Source organism: Gallus gallus, chromosome 3, assembly GCF_016699485.2.
Source record: "Gallus gallus isolate bGalGal1 chromosome 3, bGalGal1.mat.broiler.GRCg7b, whole genome shotgun sequence".
Lineage (NCBI taxonomy): Eukaryota > Metazoa > Chordata > Aves > Galliformes > Phasianidae > Gallus > Gallus gallus.
In genome coordinates, this window is record NC_052534.1 from 50,270,431 (window position 1) to 50,289,617 (window position 19,187).

Genomic DNA, 19,187 nt, shown 5'->3' on the forward strand with positions numbered 1-19,187 from the left:
CTTCCACCAGGTCCTTGAAGGTACTGAAGAATTCACCCAGCAGTGAGTGGAACGGTGACCAGGGGAAAGGCACCTTCCAGGACTCTGATGACTGCAGCCTGAGCAGCAGCACCCAGAGCAGCAGCTGCAACACCACAGAGAGCATACAGGAGCCCAAAACTTCATCCCCCGATCAACACGTACAGAGCTGTTCCTCCGACTTTTCCAATGCTCTTGTTAAAGAATCCGATATTCTTAGTGATGATGATGATGACGACTATCAGAGCCTAAAGAAGGGCAGCCCTACTAAAGACATTGAAATTCAGTTCCAGCGGCTGAAGATTTCAGAGGAACCCAGTACTGACTCTGAACGAGATCAAGCTGCAGAAAAGGAGGAAGGAGATGGTTTCAAGATGGGAGAACATCCAAAGCTGATACGTGGCCATTTCTGCCCAGTGAAGCGAAAAGTAAACAGTACGAAGCGTAACAGGGGAACTTTAACGGCAATGCAGGAACGTCACCAGTCTCTTGACAGCCACTCTGATGCTGCAAACTTGGACCTGAACTCTATTTTGGAGAGGGAATTTAGCGTCCAGAGTTTAACATCTGTAGTTAACGAGGACTGTTTTTATGAAGCTGTGGAGAGACATGGAAAGTCCTAGCTTTCTGAGCAGCACTCTATTCAAAATGTTCATTTGAAGTCCACATAAAATTCAACAAACTTATTTTGCTTTAAAAATCAGTAAATTCATGAAAGCCACAGCAAAACTACTATCTGATTTTCTGCACTAGTACATTTTTTCCACAAATACAGCTGTAAAGGATTTTTAAGTTATTTTAATTTATTGTGGATCAAAAATAGATTAAGTTTGCCAAGGTCTGTAAATTAGTTCATCCCTTTCAAACAGTTACTGGGATTATGTAGTATTCCTGGGGAGGGGAAGGATGGCCTTGTTAGTACTTTTAAGTTATGTGGAAAAGGTGATAGTGAGTGGCAGAAGTAAAGTGCAGTGGAAAGTAGTATAACAAAATGAATTTTTCAATACTGTGGGCATTTATTTTCTTTGGTTTTCATTTTTGCTTTATTTAAAGCAGAATTAAGTTATTTGAATGTGTTTTAGTGCACAACAGTGCAGAAGTTTTGTTTTTGTATGTTTCAAGATGCTGTTTATACTTTATATATATGTGTAAATACAAAAATCAAAGCTTTGCCTGTAATCTTTTATTTGACTGTATTTTTTATTTTTCTCTACCAGCTTGTACAGTAAAAGACAAATAAGTATTGTACTTAGCCACGTTTTCTACTTTTTATCATGCTGCTGTTCTCTTAAACTCCCAAGTTCTTCGCTTTTGTACATATGAGAAAGAGTATTAGCAGACCTTGAGGCAATCTGTGCACTTTATCCTCCCATAAGCCAGTCACTTGAGTATATTTATACGAGGCTTTTGTTTTTTAAATTACTCTGCACAGAGGATTTTCCCAGATGAAAAGAGCATAAAACCCCAGACAACAACTTACATGCTGCAAGTATGAAAAGCGTTTTTTATGTTGCAATAATGCACTCACATTCATATAAAATGTATTATTTCAACTTAATTCCATATCTCACAACATACCTTGTTCTGGGTGTGTGTTCTGTCCCCTGAAGTGAGAAGAACCAGTAGGCACGTTGTAAGTGGACTGTCCTAAACTTTTGTCTATAGCTGAACAGAACAAATAAAATAGGAAAGCCCCCTCCACCACTTTTCAAAAGTTATTTCTTCCATACCTGAACAGATGTAAGAGTACATAAATCAACACCTCTAGATCAACGAGTTCAATCCCCGTTCAGTCTGCTGCAATTACAGATGATCTTCCTCTTTGGTTTGTTCTAGCTGGTCAATACTTTCAGGGGAATGCTTCCTCTTTGTCTGCCCTAGCTCTTCTCTATAATTGTATGCAAAAAGGCTCGGGTCCTCATCACACATTTTCCTGTACGTATTGCACAGATTTCTAAAGTGCGCCATAGTGAGCTGAAAAGGACGCAGAGTCGGATCAACATCTGCTGCCATCATCAACTGTTCTGTTTTTTTCAAACGTTCTCTTTCAGGAAACAAGATCCTAAAGGCAGGGCAAAGAGAAGACAGACAAGAGCAGACAATTCAGTTTCCATGAGGAGACACAGGGCCCTCTCGGGCTTTTACATAATCTTAAGACAGTTCATTGTCTAAGCAAATAGAAACACAGAAGGGCCACTTTTCTGCAAATGCAACTTTTAACAACATGGAAGATTATATTTGTGCATTGTACATCAAACGCATGTATGCTCATGATTAATAACATTAAAAAAAGAGCTTTGGGTACGGATAGTGTCATAGAGCCTTCTTGGAATTAGCCTAGTACTTAAAGAGCAATAATGGAGTCAACTTTGTGCAAAGCACATCCAACCTGAACTACGTAAGTTTTTTCAGGCTGTTTCATTTCAATGGGACAGGTATTATTATAACTTGTCATTAATACTGTAATTCCAATGCCAGACACACACACAAAAATAAAAGCCAAGGAAGAGGAAAGGAATATTTAATTATTGTTCACATTTTAATATGGGAAATTGAGCCTGAAGTTCTCCTCTATTACTGTTTATAAATAGTCAAATCAACCCCTGTACTCTGTGACCTGATACGTTGGCCTCTCTCTCTCTTACATTTCCCAAATCTTAATTCAAGTGATTTTTAATGTCTCTCAAAAAATGCACAGCACAAAGTCCAAGCTACTGAAAGCACTGAGCACATGGTTGATAAGCATGCCTCAATTTTCCAATTATCTGCTTTTGTCATACATACATCAAACTTTAAAATGCTTCGTAGGTTGCCTTCGACAAGCTAGGCAAAAAGCTTTGTGTAACTGAAAGTCGGCTCTTAGTGGACAGACAGAACACAAAGCTAAAAAGGGGTCTAAAAGGACAAGAGAAGGTGGGATCTCTGGGAGCAGCCTGGTTTAAGGTGCAATGCGCCTCAAGGCCTTGATTAAAGAAATCTCCATTATTTTCAGATGTTCCACGAGCCAAAAATCACCTTTTATACATAGACTATGAAAGGTCTATACATGAGTGGTATCTACACTTTTTTCTTCCTGGATATAACAGTTTAATCTTACATGCCACGTCCCTCTCAGGTCCCAGAAGTTAAACACAAACGTACGCTCATTCTATTACCTTGTTTTTATACAGTATCTATCTTGTAAGTAATGTAACAGCCCCATTATGCACCACAAGTTGCTCATATTTTTCAGGTCAGCTAAAGAATAAGAGGATTGTGTTTCTTAGCTGCATGCTAGGACTAAAGTACAATAATCTGTTAGGGAATATGTGATGTTCAAAAGTTCAGATTCGCCCTCCTTGCCCCAAAAGAATGTACAGCAGTAATTAGCTACTTCACATTACACAATTTAAAAAAAAAACTTCAGCAAAAGTACTCTACATAACATACACATGCTGATTGCATGTGCCCCTTGATTATATTGTCAACTGAAGCCACTCTTCTATGAAGACTGTACGTCAAATACAAATCTAGCTGGTTTGGATACCTCAATCTCTCACCACTTTCAAATGCATACTCAAATGTTATTGCAGACAAATTAGCATTCGGTTTTGAATCCCAGACATCAGTACCTCTCACTGCCTCAAGAACAAACACAACACTTCTCCATCTAGAAAATGAAGGCAAAATTCTATGTATGTCAAATAGCAACATATAAGCCTTGTAGTTTAGGGAAGTGGCATCCATCCTAAACTGCTTCAAAACCATGTCCAGCAAACTTCAACTAGCTGAAACTACAGCTCTACGTCTCAAATTCCCTAACAAGAACTGTCACATATTTCTACAATGCCCAACACAGGGCTTTTCCCATACCAAGTCAGACACGTATCTATGCTCAAGTTTTAACAGGATCCCTGGAGAACAGACTGAAGTTTTCTTGCACCAGTAACCTAGTAAATTCTCTCAGTGAGACACAGGGCTTTTTAAAGAGGCAATAACAACTCCATACAAGGGCAAGCACAGAAGTAAGAATTTGACCTTTTGACACTATCCCTCCAAATAAGTAAAATTTCCCACAGATAGAATTTTCTCTCCACGGACTGCAATCGTCAGTTAAGAATTCAGAGACTTTCACTGTTTAACTCAACCAACAAATGCTATTGATTTTCAGCTGCTTTTGCTGTTGTTGTTATTTTGTTCAATTATCGGAGAGACACAAATTGGAAAGATCACCCGTTTATCCCAGTAATTTTAGCAGCTTCAATTACACTAACAAAAATGTACAGTAATTATTATTTATCAAAACCAGAGAGGCATTCAGCTCATAATTTTGTTTCCGTTCTGAAACTGAAAGATCTGATGAACTACGAATGGCATACTTAGGTAGAGTGAATAAAAACAAATAATAGAGGATTTTTCCTTTAAGTTCCTTACTCAACTCCTCGGTAGCAGTATTTTCTTCTGAACTGAAAAACACTTTGAACCACTTTTTCTACTAGCTCAAATGGCTGCTGTATCTTCGGTTGCACCAATGGAGTGAAATGCACTACGGCCACATCCACCTGCAAGGAAAAACAAAACATCAAGATATCTGGGCAGATGCACTCCTCTGAGACACAGTAATTCTTTACAGTTTACAGGTTAGGTGTCAAGAAACAGGCAGAAGACAGGAAAACACTGTGACATGTAACAGCTGTGCGATAACCACTGCCACAGTACTTGCTTTGGCTTAACTTTCAAAGCGCTGGAGTATTGTAGTCTTTCTTGGTTATCTACATATTTCTAATTAGTTCACACGCCATTAGTACTTAGTACTTTTTTCCCCTTGGCATTTCCTCCATCCAGCACAACTTCCATGTCATCTGTAAAGTAATTAGCACTTCTTTCTTCAGATCCTTCCACAAGACAATTCTGACATGACACACAAATTACACAATATTCAATACACAGGCTGAAGGGCAGCTGGAGAAAATTGGTATTATAATTAGAAATCAAAGCTGTTCCCTACATACTTTCTGTTGCTCTAGGGCTTTGGAAAACGAGAGCCAAGGAATTACTTTTCAGTGTATTAAGATTTTAAAACTCATATCTATTCAAAGGAATGGCAGATTAAAATAAGTCTGCATTCAATTTAAGTGACAGTTGAACTCTGTGTTCAGAGTCCATTTACACTGTGTACCATCACCATTAATCCAAAATTACATTTGAATGTTTCCACACAGATCTCTTTAACATTTGTTATTTGCTTTTGTAGTTCCTATATCAGTTTGGTTCACAGACCTGCCACTTCCCTTGTGCCTGAAAACAGACTGAAGCAACATCCTGCCTTCAGTATACACAGATGTACATATAAAAAACACAATATGTCATGCAGTTATAGTTACATCATATTTTGTAAAAACACCCTGAAAAATACTTTTTTTTTTTTTCACTTTTTCTGTAGGCAAGACTGTTTTGTAAGACTAAGATAGAAAAATTGCTTTAATGACTAAAATATAAAAATGGTTAAAAAAATGTCACAAGAGCTTATTTAGAAGTGAGATGACAAATAAAAACCTGGCATACAGAATCTGTGGAGAAACGCACATTTCTCCAAAATAGTTTCTGCATTTCTCATGGACTTCCACACTTGTTGAAGGCCCCTACCTGTGAGGAAGAGCACAAGCTCACAATGAAAACTTGTGTTCACACTGAATGCCACAACAGCTTTTTGAACAGGGTAAATACGCCCTTTGCATGACCACAAACCTCCTTGCACAGAAATACCAAGGGCTTATTTACATGCACGTATGCTTATCTACATTTTCGTCAAGAAATATTACAATACATTTCAATCCCTGACATGCTGTGATTCTGTGATTTGCCCCAGAAAACTAGGGACAAGAAAACCACTGGAAACCATCTGGGACCCCCTCCTCCCCTCAATCTTGCAGAACCCATCGTCAGTGAGGTATGAAGATGCCTTTGCTTTTGAGAGCAGGAGCTGCATCTTTGACCATGAAATTCTAAAGGATAAGAAAAAAACAAAAACAAAACAGTGTAAACTTTAAGGGAAAAAAAAACAACAGCTCAACTTGCAATCTCAAGGCTGGTAGGCAATAATTTCTGCTTCTGAAAGAAAACAGCACTCCTCAGCGTTTGTTCCATTACAGACACTGTTTTCTTTGGACCCCAGGAAAGCTGCCTGGTTACTATAGCGACAGATACAGGGAAAGCTTTTCACTTCTAATTGGCCACTCCTTTAAAATGATCCAAGCTATTTGTCACTAACCTTTTAATTATGCATAAAACAGAGTAGCATTATGAAAACCAATAGAGAGTACACAAGAGCGCATAAAACGCACAAGTTAATCTGAGGATAATTTTATTTCTAATACTTTTTCGTCCCACCAATATTTTCAAAATAATACTCAATGCTAATAAAATAATGAATATGAAAATTATCCTACCGTTATGTCCTGAACTGTCAATAGTATAACAATTATTCTCCCCTTACTGTTTTAGTGTTTGAGTACAAAGGAGGTTTATGTTCCAGTGAGGCAGGAGGAACACGTGACGAAGTACAGTGTAATTCAGTCTGTAGCCTTGCTGATGAAATCAATGCTCTATATCAGAATGAGCCTAAATGAGACAATTTTTACTAACTGTTAGCAACAGAAGTCTCACGATAGGCAATACATGTATCTTGCAACAAGCCTGTATTAAAAGCAAACCCACGTATCTTTTTCCAAGCTGTAATTTTCTCCTGCAGGGAGCGGAAACCTAAGCAGAACATATTACACTTCATTAAAGCGGACTGTCTGAGTTCCTAATAAGATAGTTCTAAGGCAGCTCCTACATCAGCCAAGCGTTCAGCACCAGAACTGTGTCTGTATGCTACAGTAAAGCATTCAGTCTCACACCAGGCACGCTGATCTCACAGCCCCTTATTCTGATGCGAGGGTTTCACTCTGGTTTCCCCTCCGGCAGAAAATAACTGTGGCACTGCACTGAGAGCAGTAATATACAACTTCTTATTACCATACTGGAAAATATGAGTTTTTTTCCCCAAGGATAGTTCTCAGTTCTTTAACACAGATCGCCTCACAAGCAGCACTGCTCCAGGATGAAGAGGCACTGGCTTATTCATAATCTGACCACCTTACTAACCACTTGCTTTTTTTTGATGGAGCAAAGAGCCACCCAGATGAGGCTTCTCTAAGCACCACAGTGAACTTCTCTACAAAACCTCATTTCAGGTTGATGAATTCAGAGACTGTTAGTGCACATGTGATGTGAGCAGTGTTCTTCTCCTCCCTGTCACGTCCTATGCATTAAAGCTTCTTTTTAATTTGCTATTTTATCATCCAATCAGTAGCACTGTAAAGATCCCTTTGCAATTTTTCAAAGTTAAACCTCATCTTTACTACTGTCATGATTTTCATGAGCAAACCATTTTACATCCTCACAATTTTCCCAGACTCTTTAGGTTACACAGCACATGCATTTGCTTAGATTTGTAGCACAATTCCACTGACCATTTATTTCTACCTATCTACTTGTACATTATCTTCCAGCCAACTATTTCTCCCTGTTGAGACCTTCTCTCTTTACTCTGCGACAGTTTAATTCTTTCAAGAGCATTGTGAGGGCACCACAAATGCCTTCCAAGAGCCTGATGAAATCACACTGTAGACCACACATTCTCTGCTCCAAAGAACTCCACACAAATGTATGAGACATTGCACGCACTTCTGCAGCACTTACATACTATCCACTACTTTTGATTTTTACAGCAGCTCATACCAGTTTGCCCAGTATCGTAGAAAGCTCCTGACAAGCAGAAGAATCCTTAAGATCAACTGAATATGTTGTTCCAGAGTTCACACATTACACCAGCTCATACTGCAGCTTCTGAATCATCACACCTGTGCCTATCTGGGAACAGAGAAACTTCTCTTGGATGTGAAAACTGACCAGCTGTTAAACGTCGTGATGTCTACAGAGACAAACCTGAGGAGGTAAAACATTCGTCACTGGCAAATGAAATAAAACAATTCTATTCTCTCAAATCTTTTGAAACACACGTCAACCAAAACCTACGGTTCTGTCACTGTGACAATCAGAAAGGCTTTTCTCCCAGCTTCGTTATTTCTTACCCTGACTTGTTGAGGCCACTTCACCAGTAGGCTGCAATTACCATGTAAGCTTTAGAGCAGCTTTATTCTTTCATTCTTTTATATACAATGGAAAGGTAACAAGGATGTCCTATAGAAGGTGAAAGCTACCAAGGACAGACAAGCAAAACCTGTAGCTGAAGAGAAATGTGCTGCTGTTCCAATTAAAAATGAAAATACATTGCACAGTTCTTTCCTAGGGAGTTTAAACTCATAATAAGATTACATGTGATGAAAAAAGAAAAAAAATAATGAGAGAAAAAAAAACTCTCTACAGCTCACAGATCACCTTAAATAAATCATATCCAGGCCCAAATTCATAAGTCTATAGAGTTTCTGGATTCTTATGATTTTACTCCTCCCTTTTAATCACTGTTGGCAGCTTTAATCATAGCACTTGGATATTGTTATGCGTTTAGCACTAAGAGCCTCCACGTATTTTTCTCTATAATCTCTTTGCTTTCCCTTTCTAAGTGTTTGTCAAACAAAACTCATTAAACAAAGTAGTCCTTTATTCTCTGGTAGATGGAACTAAAAGAGGGAACAAACAACAGTACTGCACTGGCTGTAGAGAAGAGAGAAAACAACACTCCAAGAAATTTTGTTAATGCACGCCAATGCAATTTTATATGAGAAGGGACGGTCCCATTCAAGAGAAACCCTATTTTTTGAGGACATCGACAGTGAAGAAAACAACTCAGACCTCACATCCAGCAGTAAGTGTTATACAAACAGGAATGCACGATAACAATGTCTTCTATTACACTTACAATGCTTATACTTGAATTTATCATGCCTTTAATTCAATTCACCCCACTCATTATAAAGTGTGACTACCATTTGCAGTGCTTTGGGTTTGTGTGTGCATGCTGTAGCTGAAATGTTAAAAATGAAACAATAAAAAGGCTAACTCGAGGTCCTAATGATCTCTTCCAGAAGCTTTTAAATGACTTTTGAGCTATCAGAACATGTCAGTTCATTCTGCAAAAGGAAGATAAGCCATCTTTCCAGTGGGCCTGATACAAAAAATGATACGTATTTGCCAAAGGAGCTCTTCACAGCCTGAACAAAATGACAGGATTTTGAAATAGGCAAGACTTGGAAATAAGGTTTTCAAATAGGCTAGCTGTTATCATAGTCACCTTAAATAGAATCATCTTATATATACATACATTTATGCTGGACAGAGCACATACTTGAACAATTACCTGAATTAAGTACAACATATAAATGCTAATTTATTACTAATCCTACACTACAGAATTAGACAGTTACTTGATATGTAATGCCACTAATGACACATTGATCAAAAGCATGCTGTCTTATGTATAAAAATATGAAAGAACTGTACAATGCTACAGTTACTGTGTTCTCCTCATTTCAACTATATCCCCTTCAATAGTACTGTTCATATTTAGACAGAATGTCCGAAGAAGTGTAAGGACTGCTCTTTCTTTACCACACTGATAAAAGACAAGAACTGCCTATTATCCAGCCCCACTATAAATGCAGAACACCTTTTCTAATCCTAATCACAGGTTTCGAACTGTTCTTCTGTCTCGGCTATCTCAATGATCCCATTCATGTAACAGCAACAACTCTATCTTCACGGGTGCTTCCTAACAACTACATGTTTTAATCTACTACATGACATTTGGCATTTAAAACAAGAACAGCATTTTTGCTTTCTAACAGATTTTATGGAGTGCCACCATGAGGCAAATTTGCAGATTATTTGATAGGTTTCTGATTTTAAAAAACACTCTTACACAACCACGTAGTGCCATATGAGTATTAAAAATAGTATTTCATTTTATAGACACAAGCACATCATATTCACTCCTATGACAGATTTGCTAAGACTACTGGTCTATGTTGAGGACTGAGAATCGCTAAGTCAAAGTGAATTAGTTATTCTGATATGATATTTATGTGATTTAATTACGTAAACACTGCAAAAACTAAGCACCATCTCACTCTCCTTCAAAAGAACAGATCTGCTAACAGTTATTAAAGAACACCAGTATTTAAAGAGCTGAAATAAAGGGTTACTTGGAACTGTAAGTGACAGATATCATCATCAATGCTCTTTGCTAAAAAACAGTCAACAGGAGCCACAGCTACAGTCATCAACACGCTTATGGAAGACATGCTGACTGTACAACATATCTTTCACCACAATGGCTGATAATCTGCAAGTTTCTAACATTCCACTTAAAATGTGTAGCTGTCCAGTAAGCCTGCAATCTGCATACTACAGCTGAACACCACTCTGGTAAACTACATTTTGTTTGATGGCTTGCAATCACGTATGGCAGAGCAGCTCCCCCTCACAGGCAATGCTAAAACACTGTCTGTTTGTCATCACTGATGACCAAGTGCCTCGCATACAGCCGCTCAGCTGCTCTCATCTGCTTGCAGGGTCACATACAGTTACTCATTCAGATAGCTCTGATTTTAAATGCAAGCTTTTTTTGTTTGCTGATTTCTTTTTCTTTCTCCCTGCACTTCTCCTCCCCCTCCTCTCTATCCCACAGCCAGCTACAGCCTTGGCTACGAAGCTACCAACCAGTTACACGCGTTTACAAGAGAGAAGCGGGCAGACAAAAGGGGACAGCAGATAACCATGGCATCAGCCGGTCTGCAGTTCTTTGCTTTTATGCTGGCTTTGTTTGGCGTTTTTGGAGACATCGCAGCCACCTTGCTTCCGAACTGGAAGGTAAATGCAGACGTTGGTTCCAACATCATAACAGCTATAACGCAGATGCAAGGACTGTGGATGGACTGCACGTGGTACAGCACCGGGATGTTCAGTTGTACCCTGAAATACTCCGTTCTGTCTCTCCCTGTCTACATCCAGACTGCACGAACTACCATGGTAATGTCTTGCATCCTATCAGCCTTTGGGATCTGCATCACTACAGTTGGAATGAAATGCACAAAGTTGGGAGGGGACCCCGACAGCAAAAGTCACACTTGTTTTGCTGGAGGAGTCTGCTTCATTCTTGCAGGAATTTTTGGATTAGTACCAACCTCTTGGTACACGAGAGAAATCATTTCCAATTTTCTGGACCAGACCATTCCAGAAAGCGGTAAACATGAACCGGGAGGAGCGGTTTACATAGGATTCATTTCAGCAGGGTTTCTGCTTGTTGCAGGTGTGATTTTCTGCACTTCCTGCTTTAAAAAGCAGCAAGGAGCATGGATTTATCCTCCAAAGCAGCAGCATCTCCCATCCACAATGCAGGAGAGCAGTGCAGGTTACAATCTGAAGGACTATGTGTAAATACTGTCATTTTTATCCATTGAGGCTTTTTTTATGCTAAGTGTACTCTGATTACTTTAAAGATTGTGTAACACCTAAATTCTCTTGCATCTGGGCTGTAATTATATTTACATAAGGTATTTTCCTCTTAGTGATATCAGCAAAAAGAACAAGATAAGAAACAATGCTTGAGTCTGCTGCAAGACTACTTTTTTGACTGACTGTTCAAACCATTTTCTTTGACTTTCCAATTAAGGTTTACTGAAAAAAAATAAATTATTTCAGCATAAGCAACAGTACATTTAATGTACTGATTGCTTGTTACAGCAAAGACGCTTCTATTTAGTAAAATCAGACTACTGGTAACAGAACGCTCTATACGGTATTTTACCTTTTTCCCTTTAATTATGATGCAAGGGAAGAAAACAACCATTCTCAGTCCAAGAAGCCAAATTCAACAATTTTTATGTAAGGGACACATCTGCCTTTCATTTTTTGTTCTAAGTAGTCATAGTAACATTCAGATTTCCTAAACAACAATACAAAGCAAAAAAGAAATAAATTGCCCAGTACCAAAAAAACCCACCAAACCAACAACAAAAACTGTATTCTCAACCTTAGCTGCACAGTATTTGCATATCAGAAAGGTGAATCAGTGGTATCATTCAGATATTGCCAAGAACGTCTCTCACCCCCTAAACTGCCACCTGCTGTGGGTTTTATTTATTACTGTTAAAGAAATGCCGGTTGGACACTCTTCAACTGCTGCTAATCTATCACGAGTGTTAGATTTGAGGAGCAGTACAGCTGAAATGCAACTGTGACTACGAAAACGTCTGCTAATTGTAATGTGGGATACAAACTATTCATCTATTTACATGAAGAATCCAGAAGCATTTGGCCTTCAGTTACCATTTATTGCCTTGAACGCTTTCAGCCTTCTAAAGGAACTTTCTAGGTGCTTTTAATTTCACTAAGGTATGTTTCAGGCCCACTCCCAGGTATCTTATTAGTGTAAAACGTAATATACAATAGTGATAAAGAGAATGCTACTGCATCAAAATGTGTATGTTAACTCTTTGATCACTTATCTTAGATCCTTCAACCTTTTCTTTCAACAAACAGATTTTGTTTCTCAGTGGTCGTTGGCAGATGTCCTACTTAAACATTTTACTGAACAAGAATCAAATTGATGCCCATTTGTTAGCATAGGTAAGAGGATACGATGCAGGCCCTTAAATTTAGGAATATTACAATGTTGGACAAGTCTTCCAACGAGCCCAACTGCTATTTATTTGGTATAATTATATGCAACTTTCAGTTCTTGTTATTAGCTCCAAATTCACAAGAACAGTATAAAGAGACCGTAATGTTATCTGTAGAATTAATGTGGTGAAAAATTAAAATCTTCTGTTACAGCACTTTAGAAAGTCAAATGCTTTATATCTAATAACGTAAAAAGTCTTTGTTTTAGTGTCTACACTCTCTGAAAGAAATTTCAAACTTCATCTTGCTCTTACTACTACTGTTATGTAGCCATTTGGAGTTTCTTATCTATTCATCAAGGGGCTTCTTCTGTACTATTCCTACTACTTTTATCAGCAGTTACTTAATATCGCAGTGAGCAAAAAGCCAATTTTTCTCTGCTTAAGACAGAATGCTGTGCAGCACCACCTTGTTCCATAAAGCAGAAGCCCATTATGACTCAACATTAATAGGTGCTGTCAAGATATTATTCATTCACTGAGCAAATGAGGTAAACAACTCATTCCCAGAAACCATTCTTCTCCACCTTTTGTATGGGGCCTGACATGACACTATGCTGTGATCACTGCTAACGTACGTGAATGAAAACTGACATTCAGAAAACAGGAACCAAAGACATACATGCATATGAAAAATGTAATAATTGCATACTCCAAGCAAAATGAAGTATTCTTCAGTTACATAAGCAACACATTTTTCTTTCTAAAACTTTACACAGAAGTACCTGAACTTGTTTGGACACCTGTGAAATAAAAGTCAAGCACAGAGCTGCGTTATTCACAACATGCTGCAAGAGCTTTCCAAGAAGGCAAAAGTTCTATCAGCAACAGTAACACCTCAAACCATGTCAATCTACCCCCAAAAGAAATGAACAAAATAGGAGATCAAGCTACAACAGGAGTTAGAAGGAAACAAAGTACAGCGCAACAGGTGTCAGGTCTGCCTGAAAAGCTTGTATTATCAGGTCTTGCAATATAATTTGTATTTGCTGTAAATCAAAGAAATATATTAAATAATTACATGTTTGAGTTTAGTGACCCTTTTTGAAAGGTCCTTATTCAACTAAGCAACAACTGATTATAGGATTTGCTTATACTCAGACATTTGTCACACCTTCATGGAGTTCTCTCTCCCTCTCAATCAATTGAGGCCTATTCAGTACAGGAAAATGGAAATTTCAGTTATAGTTACCCAGTGCCAAGGCACAGATGGCACAAGATTTTTCACTACGGCTTTACTATGTTCTCATACTGCACCCACAAAATTCACGTTTTGGCCTTACTGTACACTACTTCACATACTGAACTGCCAGATTAAAATTTTGATAATATTTTTGAAAAAAAAAAATAAAATGGCTAGAACATGGCAAAAGAAATACAAACAAATGCAAACAGAAATGTAAAGCAAAAAAAAAAAAGTCATATGAATGGTCATTTTTCTTCACAATAGACTGCTGTCACAAATAATAATGCAACATGCCCGGACAGTTACTTGCTCAAAAAAAAACACTGAAGGAATTCTACACCGTCATCAGAATATACACAGACATAGGCTGTAAGACAGTAAGAGAAAGAGAATGACCTTCTGTAGGTTCTTGAGAGATATGCCTGAGGAATAAAAAGACCCACAGAGTGAATGCGAGAAAGGGAAAGGATAACTTATTAAACAGCCAAACCAACCATTTTAAAAGAAACTTCCAGAAGGAGCAAGTAGGTTTCTATGTGTACCCAGGGCAAACAGATCCTACTTGTTGTCATGCACACATTTTTACAAAAAGAAAAAGAAGAATAAAAGATAGACCTGTGATCAAAATGCAGTTTAATTTTCTCATTCTTGATTCCTGTAATCCTAATGGATTTATTAAAACAACAAAAAATAATAGCAGGAAATAAGAGGACAGCAAAGAGACTTTTCTCCTCTAAAGAGCAGACAAAAGAGAGAAAAGATGGTTACTTTTTTAAACAGGGAGTGGGATGTAGGTGACTAAGTGGCATAGCAAATATGAGGGAGTTCAAAATGCTGAAGATGAGTAAGGTGAAATGCAAAGTCTACAGATGTGGTAAAAATAGTGATCTGTGGCATTTGAAAAGCTTTTATTAATCAGGGTCTTTCAGAAGACCCAACAAACTTTCCAGGCAGTTTTAAACTGTCTATAACTGCAACTTGTAAAATAATTAGCTTTTCAAAGATGCTGCAATTCTAGCAGGCTATCCTGTTGGCAAATTTAATCTCCACAAACACTCAAAGAATTACAGTGATCTTGCAAATAGACTTCACTATTGAGCACAAGTTCTCAGTAACCAAAAAGAATGTTCTTGAGCTGTGGATGCTTCACTTTCATGCATATCACATCACCCTACTTAGTAGTACAGAGATGCTGAATTGAGGACCCAACTGCTTTCCTGCCTGAAAATCAGTTCCTAACTGAAAAATTAACAATAAAATCAGAAGAACATAACAAAACTTACATCCGGCTTTGGAACAAAGGCTTGGCCTGGTATTACAAAACAGTTATCAACAGTGCAGAGATGCTGAGACATGATGGACAGTCTGCTACGTTGCTTGCCTCCTGTATTAGCTGTAAGCCTCTGTTGAAGAAACAAAACACATGAATCAGTGAAACTGAATGGACAAAATTGTCAATTACAAGAAAGCTTGATTATCACTATAATCAAAGATAAATTAAAAAAAAAACCAAAACAACTAATTCTTAAGAGCTCACATCGGAGTTTAAGCCCAAAGCATCTAGAACTATTTTCTCTTATGTAATACCACTTCATCATGATATCACGGTAATTTACAACCCCAGTCCTTCAATCAAAAGCACATAGAAAGGAGCTACTTGAACTTCTGCAGAACTTAATAAATGTCAACATAATTTTGTATGGGAACATGAGAAGACTAAACCACTGTCACTGCAGAATTCAAATGAGAACAGGGCTGGCTGATACTATTTGCACATCCTTTCCTTCCACTGTTTGTATTGTTTCTTTTTTTCTTTTTTCCTTTTTTCTCCAAAATTAAAAGCTCCACAAACTCAAAATCAGATTCTAAACAAAATTTCTGTTATAAACTTGTCTATGCTTACTATGCATGCAAGGAAGTCTAATCTACTTAAGTTTAGATACCTAACAATACAAGCATTTAATACTTAAGGTTCAAATTAGCAGCTCTCTGATTTTCCCATGGAATTTCTTACAAAGGTTATCAGAAAGTCGCTCAGACAAAAGAGGTTTTCCACACTTTCACAAGCTGGCATGAAACACATTCTGTTTGCCTTCCTAGCAGAAACAAGACTTAAACAAAAAAAACCCTCAGTAAAACATCTCTCAAATGGTGGAGAACGTTACAGGTAACAAGTGAATTTTGAAGATTTCTCATCTTATTTATCCCTACCTTAATTACTTTTTTAAGAAGGAGTTTATATATCTAATAACATCTGCACATTATATAGCTTCATGTGAAATGTGCTGAATAACTGAATAACACAACTCATGTCAGGCAGAATATTGACCAAACTATGTCAGAAAAACAAACTAAATCCATTGCTTGAGTTTTTCTCTATTTTTTTTCCTCTTTTTCCAACAAGTCTCCTAAAAGGCAGTTTAAATATCAGCACGGACCAAATAAATCCTTTTCAACAATTTCTCAGAAAGCAAACTCAGTGATTCTTTCAGCCTACATGGGCATTTAAAACTACCTTTTATTGCTTCAGAGGAGCAATAAAATTCAAAATAAATAAATAAAAACAGAACAACAACAACAAAAAAAGAAAACTGATTAGAAAGTCTAACAACAAAGCAACCAGATATGCACTTCCTCAACTCTGCAATGGAAATGAAATGGACAGCGCTTACAGCTCTTCAAATGCCAATTCAAACAAGCCAGTCTACTTTCCATGAAAACAAGTCTCAGGCTTAGTTCCTGCCTCACAGTTTACAGAGGGAATAACTTAAGAACATCCACCTCTGGGCAGTAATATCTTGAATAACTTCTATTACATCTGCACAAACATACCTGAGTAGGGCACTTTGCAAAAATGCTAAGAATATTACTTCTGTAACCGGAGCTATTTATGTAGTTGGGTTTTTTCTCCCTTAGCTCTCAAAATTTTCTTTGTATTTAACTTTAAAATGTGGATAGCATCTGAAATTGCACTAAGTCAACCGTGTCAGAAGTTCAGCTAACTAGGCAACATTTTTGTATCTATGTACTACGAAAATTTCAAGGCAGGAATCAAAACAGATTCTGGAACATAACATGGAACACAGTCAAGGTGGTACGTGACATCTCTTTACGGTTGTTCACTAACAACTCCTCTCAATGTTCCTCAGGGACAACTATTTGTTTTGTTCCTCAGTAAGCTATCCTCTTCATAAGCACATATTAAAAGCCCACTATCAATGAATCTGCAAAAACTATCACAGGAATCAACCTACAGAAAGAATTAAGACTGGCAAAGCAGAGGGCTGGAGCACTTCCCCTACGAAGGCAGGCTGAGGGAGCTGGGCTTGGTCAGTCTGGAGAAGAGAAGGCTGCAGGGTGACCTAACTGCAGCCTTTCAGTACCTAAAGGGAACCTACAAACAGGAGGGGAGTCAACTCTTTACAAGGGTAGACAATGGCAGGACTAGAGGAAGAGATTTTAAGCTCAAAGAGCGAAGGTTTAGGTTGGATATCAGGGGAAATTCTTTACCAAAAGAGTGGTGAGGTGCTGGAACAGGCTGCCCAGAGAGGCTGTGGATGTTCCATCCCTGGAGGTGTTCAAGGCCAGGTTGGATGAGGCCCTGGGCAGCCTCGTCTAGTATTAGATGTGGAGGTTGGTGGCCCTGCATGTGGCAGGGGGGGTTGGAGCTTGATGATCCTTGAAGTCCCTTCCAAGCCATTCTATGAATCTATGATTCTAAGAATACCAAATCCATCCTAATACACAAACCACTTACTTGTTTTCAGAACACTTGTATTTATACACAACTTACATCACTTAAAAAAAATGTGAAATCTTCTTCTGTTCAGTGTTCAAAAGCCTGAACTATGTTCCGCTTTCTTAGCACCTTTTGTCTAGTGTTCTAAATAGACAACAGTATTACACAGAAATTAAGCATTCTGCTCCTCCAATATGCCTATCTTCTAGGCATCTAATAGTATATGGCCCAGCCTCCCAGCCTGAAGACTGTGTTGGCAGAACAGCAGGTGAACTACACTCTGTACCCAGTTTTACTCAAAGTCAGACACTGACAAAGATCTTCCATTTAAACTGAATTATGATTCTTTTTAATAGCAGTGGGTCAGGAAGCATCCAGCCCAGGTGGCAAATTTGAGGCGAATTACTGAGGAATTTCTGGCAAAGATTTTTTCCAGAAAATAACAAGCAATTCTACAAAAATAAACTATGGAGGCAAAATGATTCACCCAACACTTCCAATTGTCATTTTTATAGCTGTAAATATCTCGTCTTATCCTCCTTAATAGGCCTCAAAACTCAGTATATAAATCATAACTACTGGTTCTCATCAATAATTTTAATCAATTTAATCAAATCATATCAGAATAGGGAAGTCAGTAGTACTAGGCCTATACCAACATAAATCATGACACTGTAGCTATTAGAAAGAAATAGAAAAGCAGGAAATTACCACCAGCAAGAAATGCAAAGGTATTTTTTACGTGTATACAATAGCACAAACTAGCTTGACTGCAGATTGGCACACTGATTTATTTTCTCATCATTAACATCAAGTTATCAGAAGTGATTATGAAGCACACAGGGCCATTCCATTATAGCATGTTACCCTTCCACTGAAATCATGGTATATAAAACCAACACTTTCTTCAGTAGTTAGGCTCTTAGCTTACAAAGGATCAGTGAGGATATCTAGCTTTTAAGAATTTTTCCTATCAGATACATAAAATATCAATAAATAAGTTTTTTTTTTTTTTACTTTTCTACTGTGTTAAACTGTTCTGTATTTGCAGATACAGAATACGCCTGTAGTTGCCAAATATCAACGGTTAAGCTACTTCAGAGTGCAACAAGAAAGATTACCATTCCTCCTAATCATAAAGCAAAATAGTGTATCCCAAATGAGCATTCATTATGAAAACACAAACCATAAACTATGAAATTTCTGCATCAGAGGAAGCTCTGCGTTTGAATAAGCATAAAAACGTGAATCAAGATGGCCCAGAATGCAAAGTCAACAACAATTAACACTGATTAATTGTACAGTCTTGAACATACCACTCCACTTCCTAGTGTTTTTAACTTCCCAGCTTTCTCAGTACAAAGAATTTAAGAGTGCATGGCATTTTGCATCTCATTTGAGCTATACTGGGTACAGAAGCACTATAATCTGCATGTCACCATCAGTGTATGCAGCTGGTTACAAAAAAAAGTACAAAGTCCATTTATGATCTCAGCACTACGCCACTTTTTTCCACTGCTGTCACAAGTCTTTGTTTATTATTAATCATCACTTTGCATTTTCTATCTTAGCCCATGAG

The 19,187-nt window shown here is 37.9% G+C and overlaps 3 protein-coding genes across 14 annotated transcripts in view; 2 read left to right on the forward strand and 1 right to left on the reverse strand.

Moving 5' to 3' along the window:
* Positions 1 to 2,322, forward strand: part of TIAM2 (T-cell lymphoma invasion and metastasis 2) — a 168,151-nt gene extending 165,829 nt beyond the window's left edge. For 5 of the 7 annotated variants that reach the window (XM_046938839.1, XM_046938838.1, XM_025148727.3 and 2 more), the window contains one exon: positions 1 to 2,322. In XM_046938839.1, the coding sequence (XP_046794795.1) occupies positions 1 to 641 (641 nt within the window). In that variant the 3' untranslated portion in view covers positions 642 to 2,322. The other 2 variants (NM_001267535.1, XM_046938840.1) reach the window with 2 other exon arrangements.
* The window catches only part of TFB1M (transcription factor B1, mitochondrial), a 26,810-nt gene continuing 8,820 nt past the window's right edge, over positions 1,198 to 19,187 (reverse strand). For 3 of the 6 annotated variants that reach the window (XM_426165.8, XM_004935644.5, XM_004935645.5), the window contains exons 6-8: positions 15,153 to 15,272; positions 4,432 to 4,559; positions 1,198 to 2,080 (exon numbers count right to left, since the gene is read on the reverse strand). In XM_426165.8, coding sequence (XP_426165.4) covers positions 1,822 to 2,080; positions 4,432 to 4,559; positions 15,153 to 15,272 — 507 coding nt within the window. In that variant the 3' untranslated portion in view covers positions 1,198 to 1,821. The remainder of the gene's footprint in view (positions 2,081 to 4,431; positions 4,560 to 15,152; positions 15,273 to 19,187) is intronic. The other 3 variants (XM_015284249.4, XM_046939257.1, XM_040697889.2) reach the window with 1 other exon arrangement.
* CLDN20 (claudin 20) lies at positions 10,728 to 14,713 on the forward strand. The gene has a single exon (XM_004935643.5). It carries the CDS (start codon positions 10,780 to 10,782, stop codon positions 11,437 to 11,439), a length of 660 nt encoding a protein of 219 aa, XP_004935700.2. The 5' UTR covers positions 10,728 to 10,779; the 3' UTR covers positions 11,440 to 14,713.

Excerpts from the sequence above, each read along its gene's own strand:
- CLDN20 (XM_004935643.5), top strand. The coding sequence starts at position 10,780 with ATGGCATCAGCCGGTCTGCAGTTCTTTGCTTTTATGCTGGCTTTGTTT.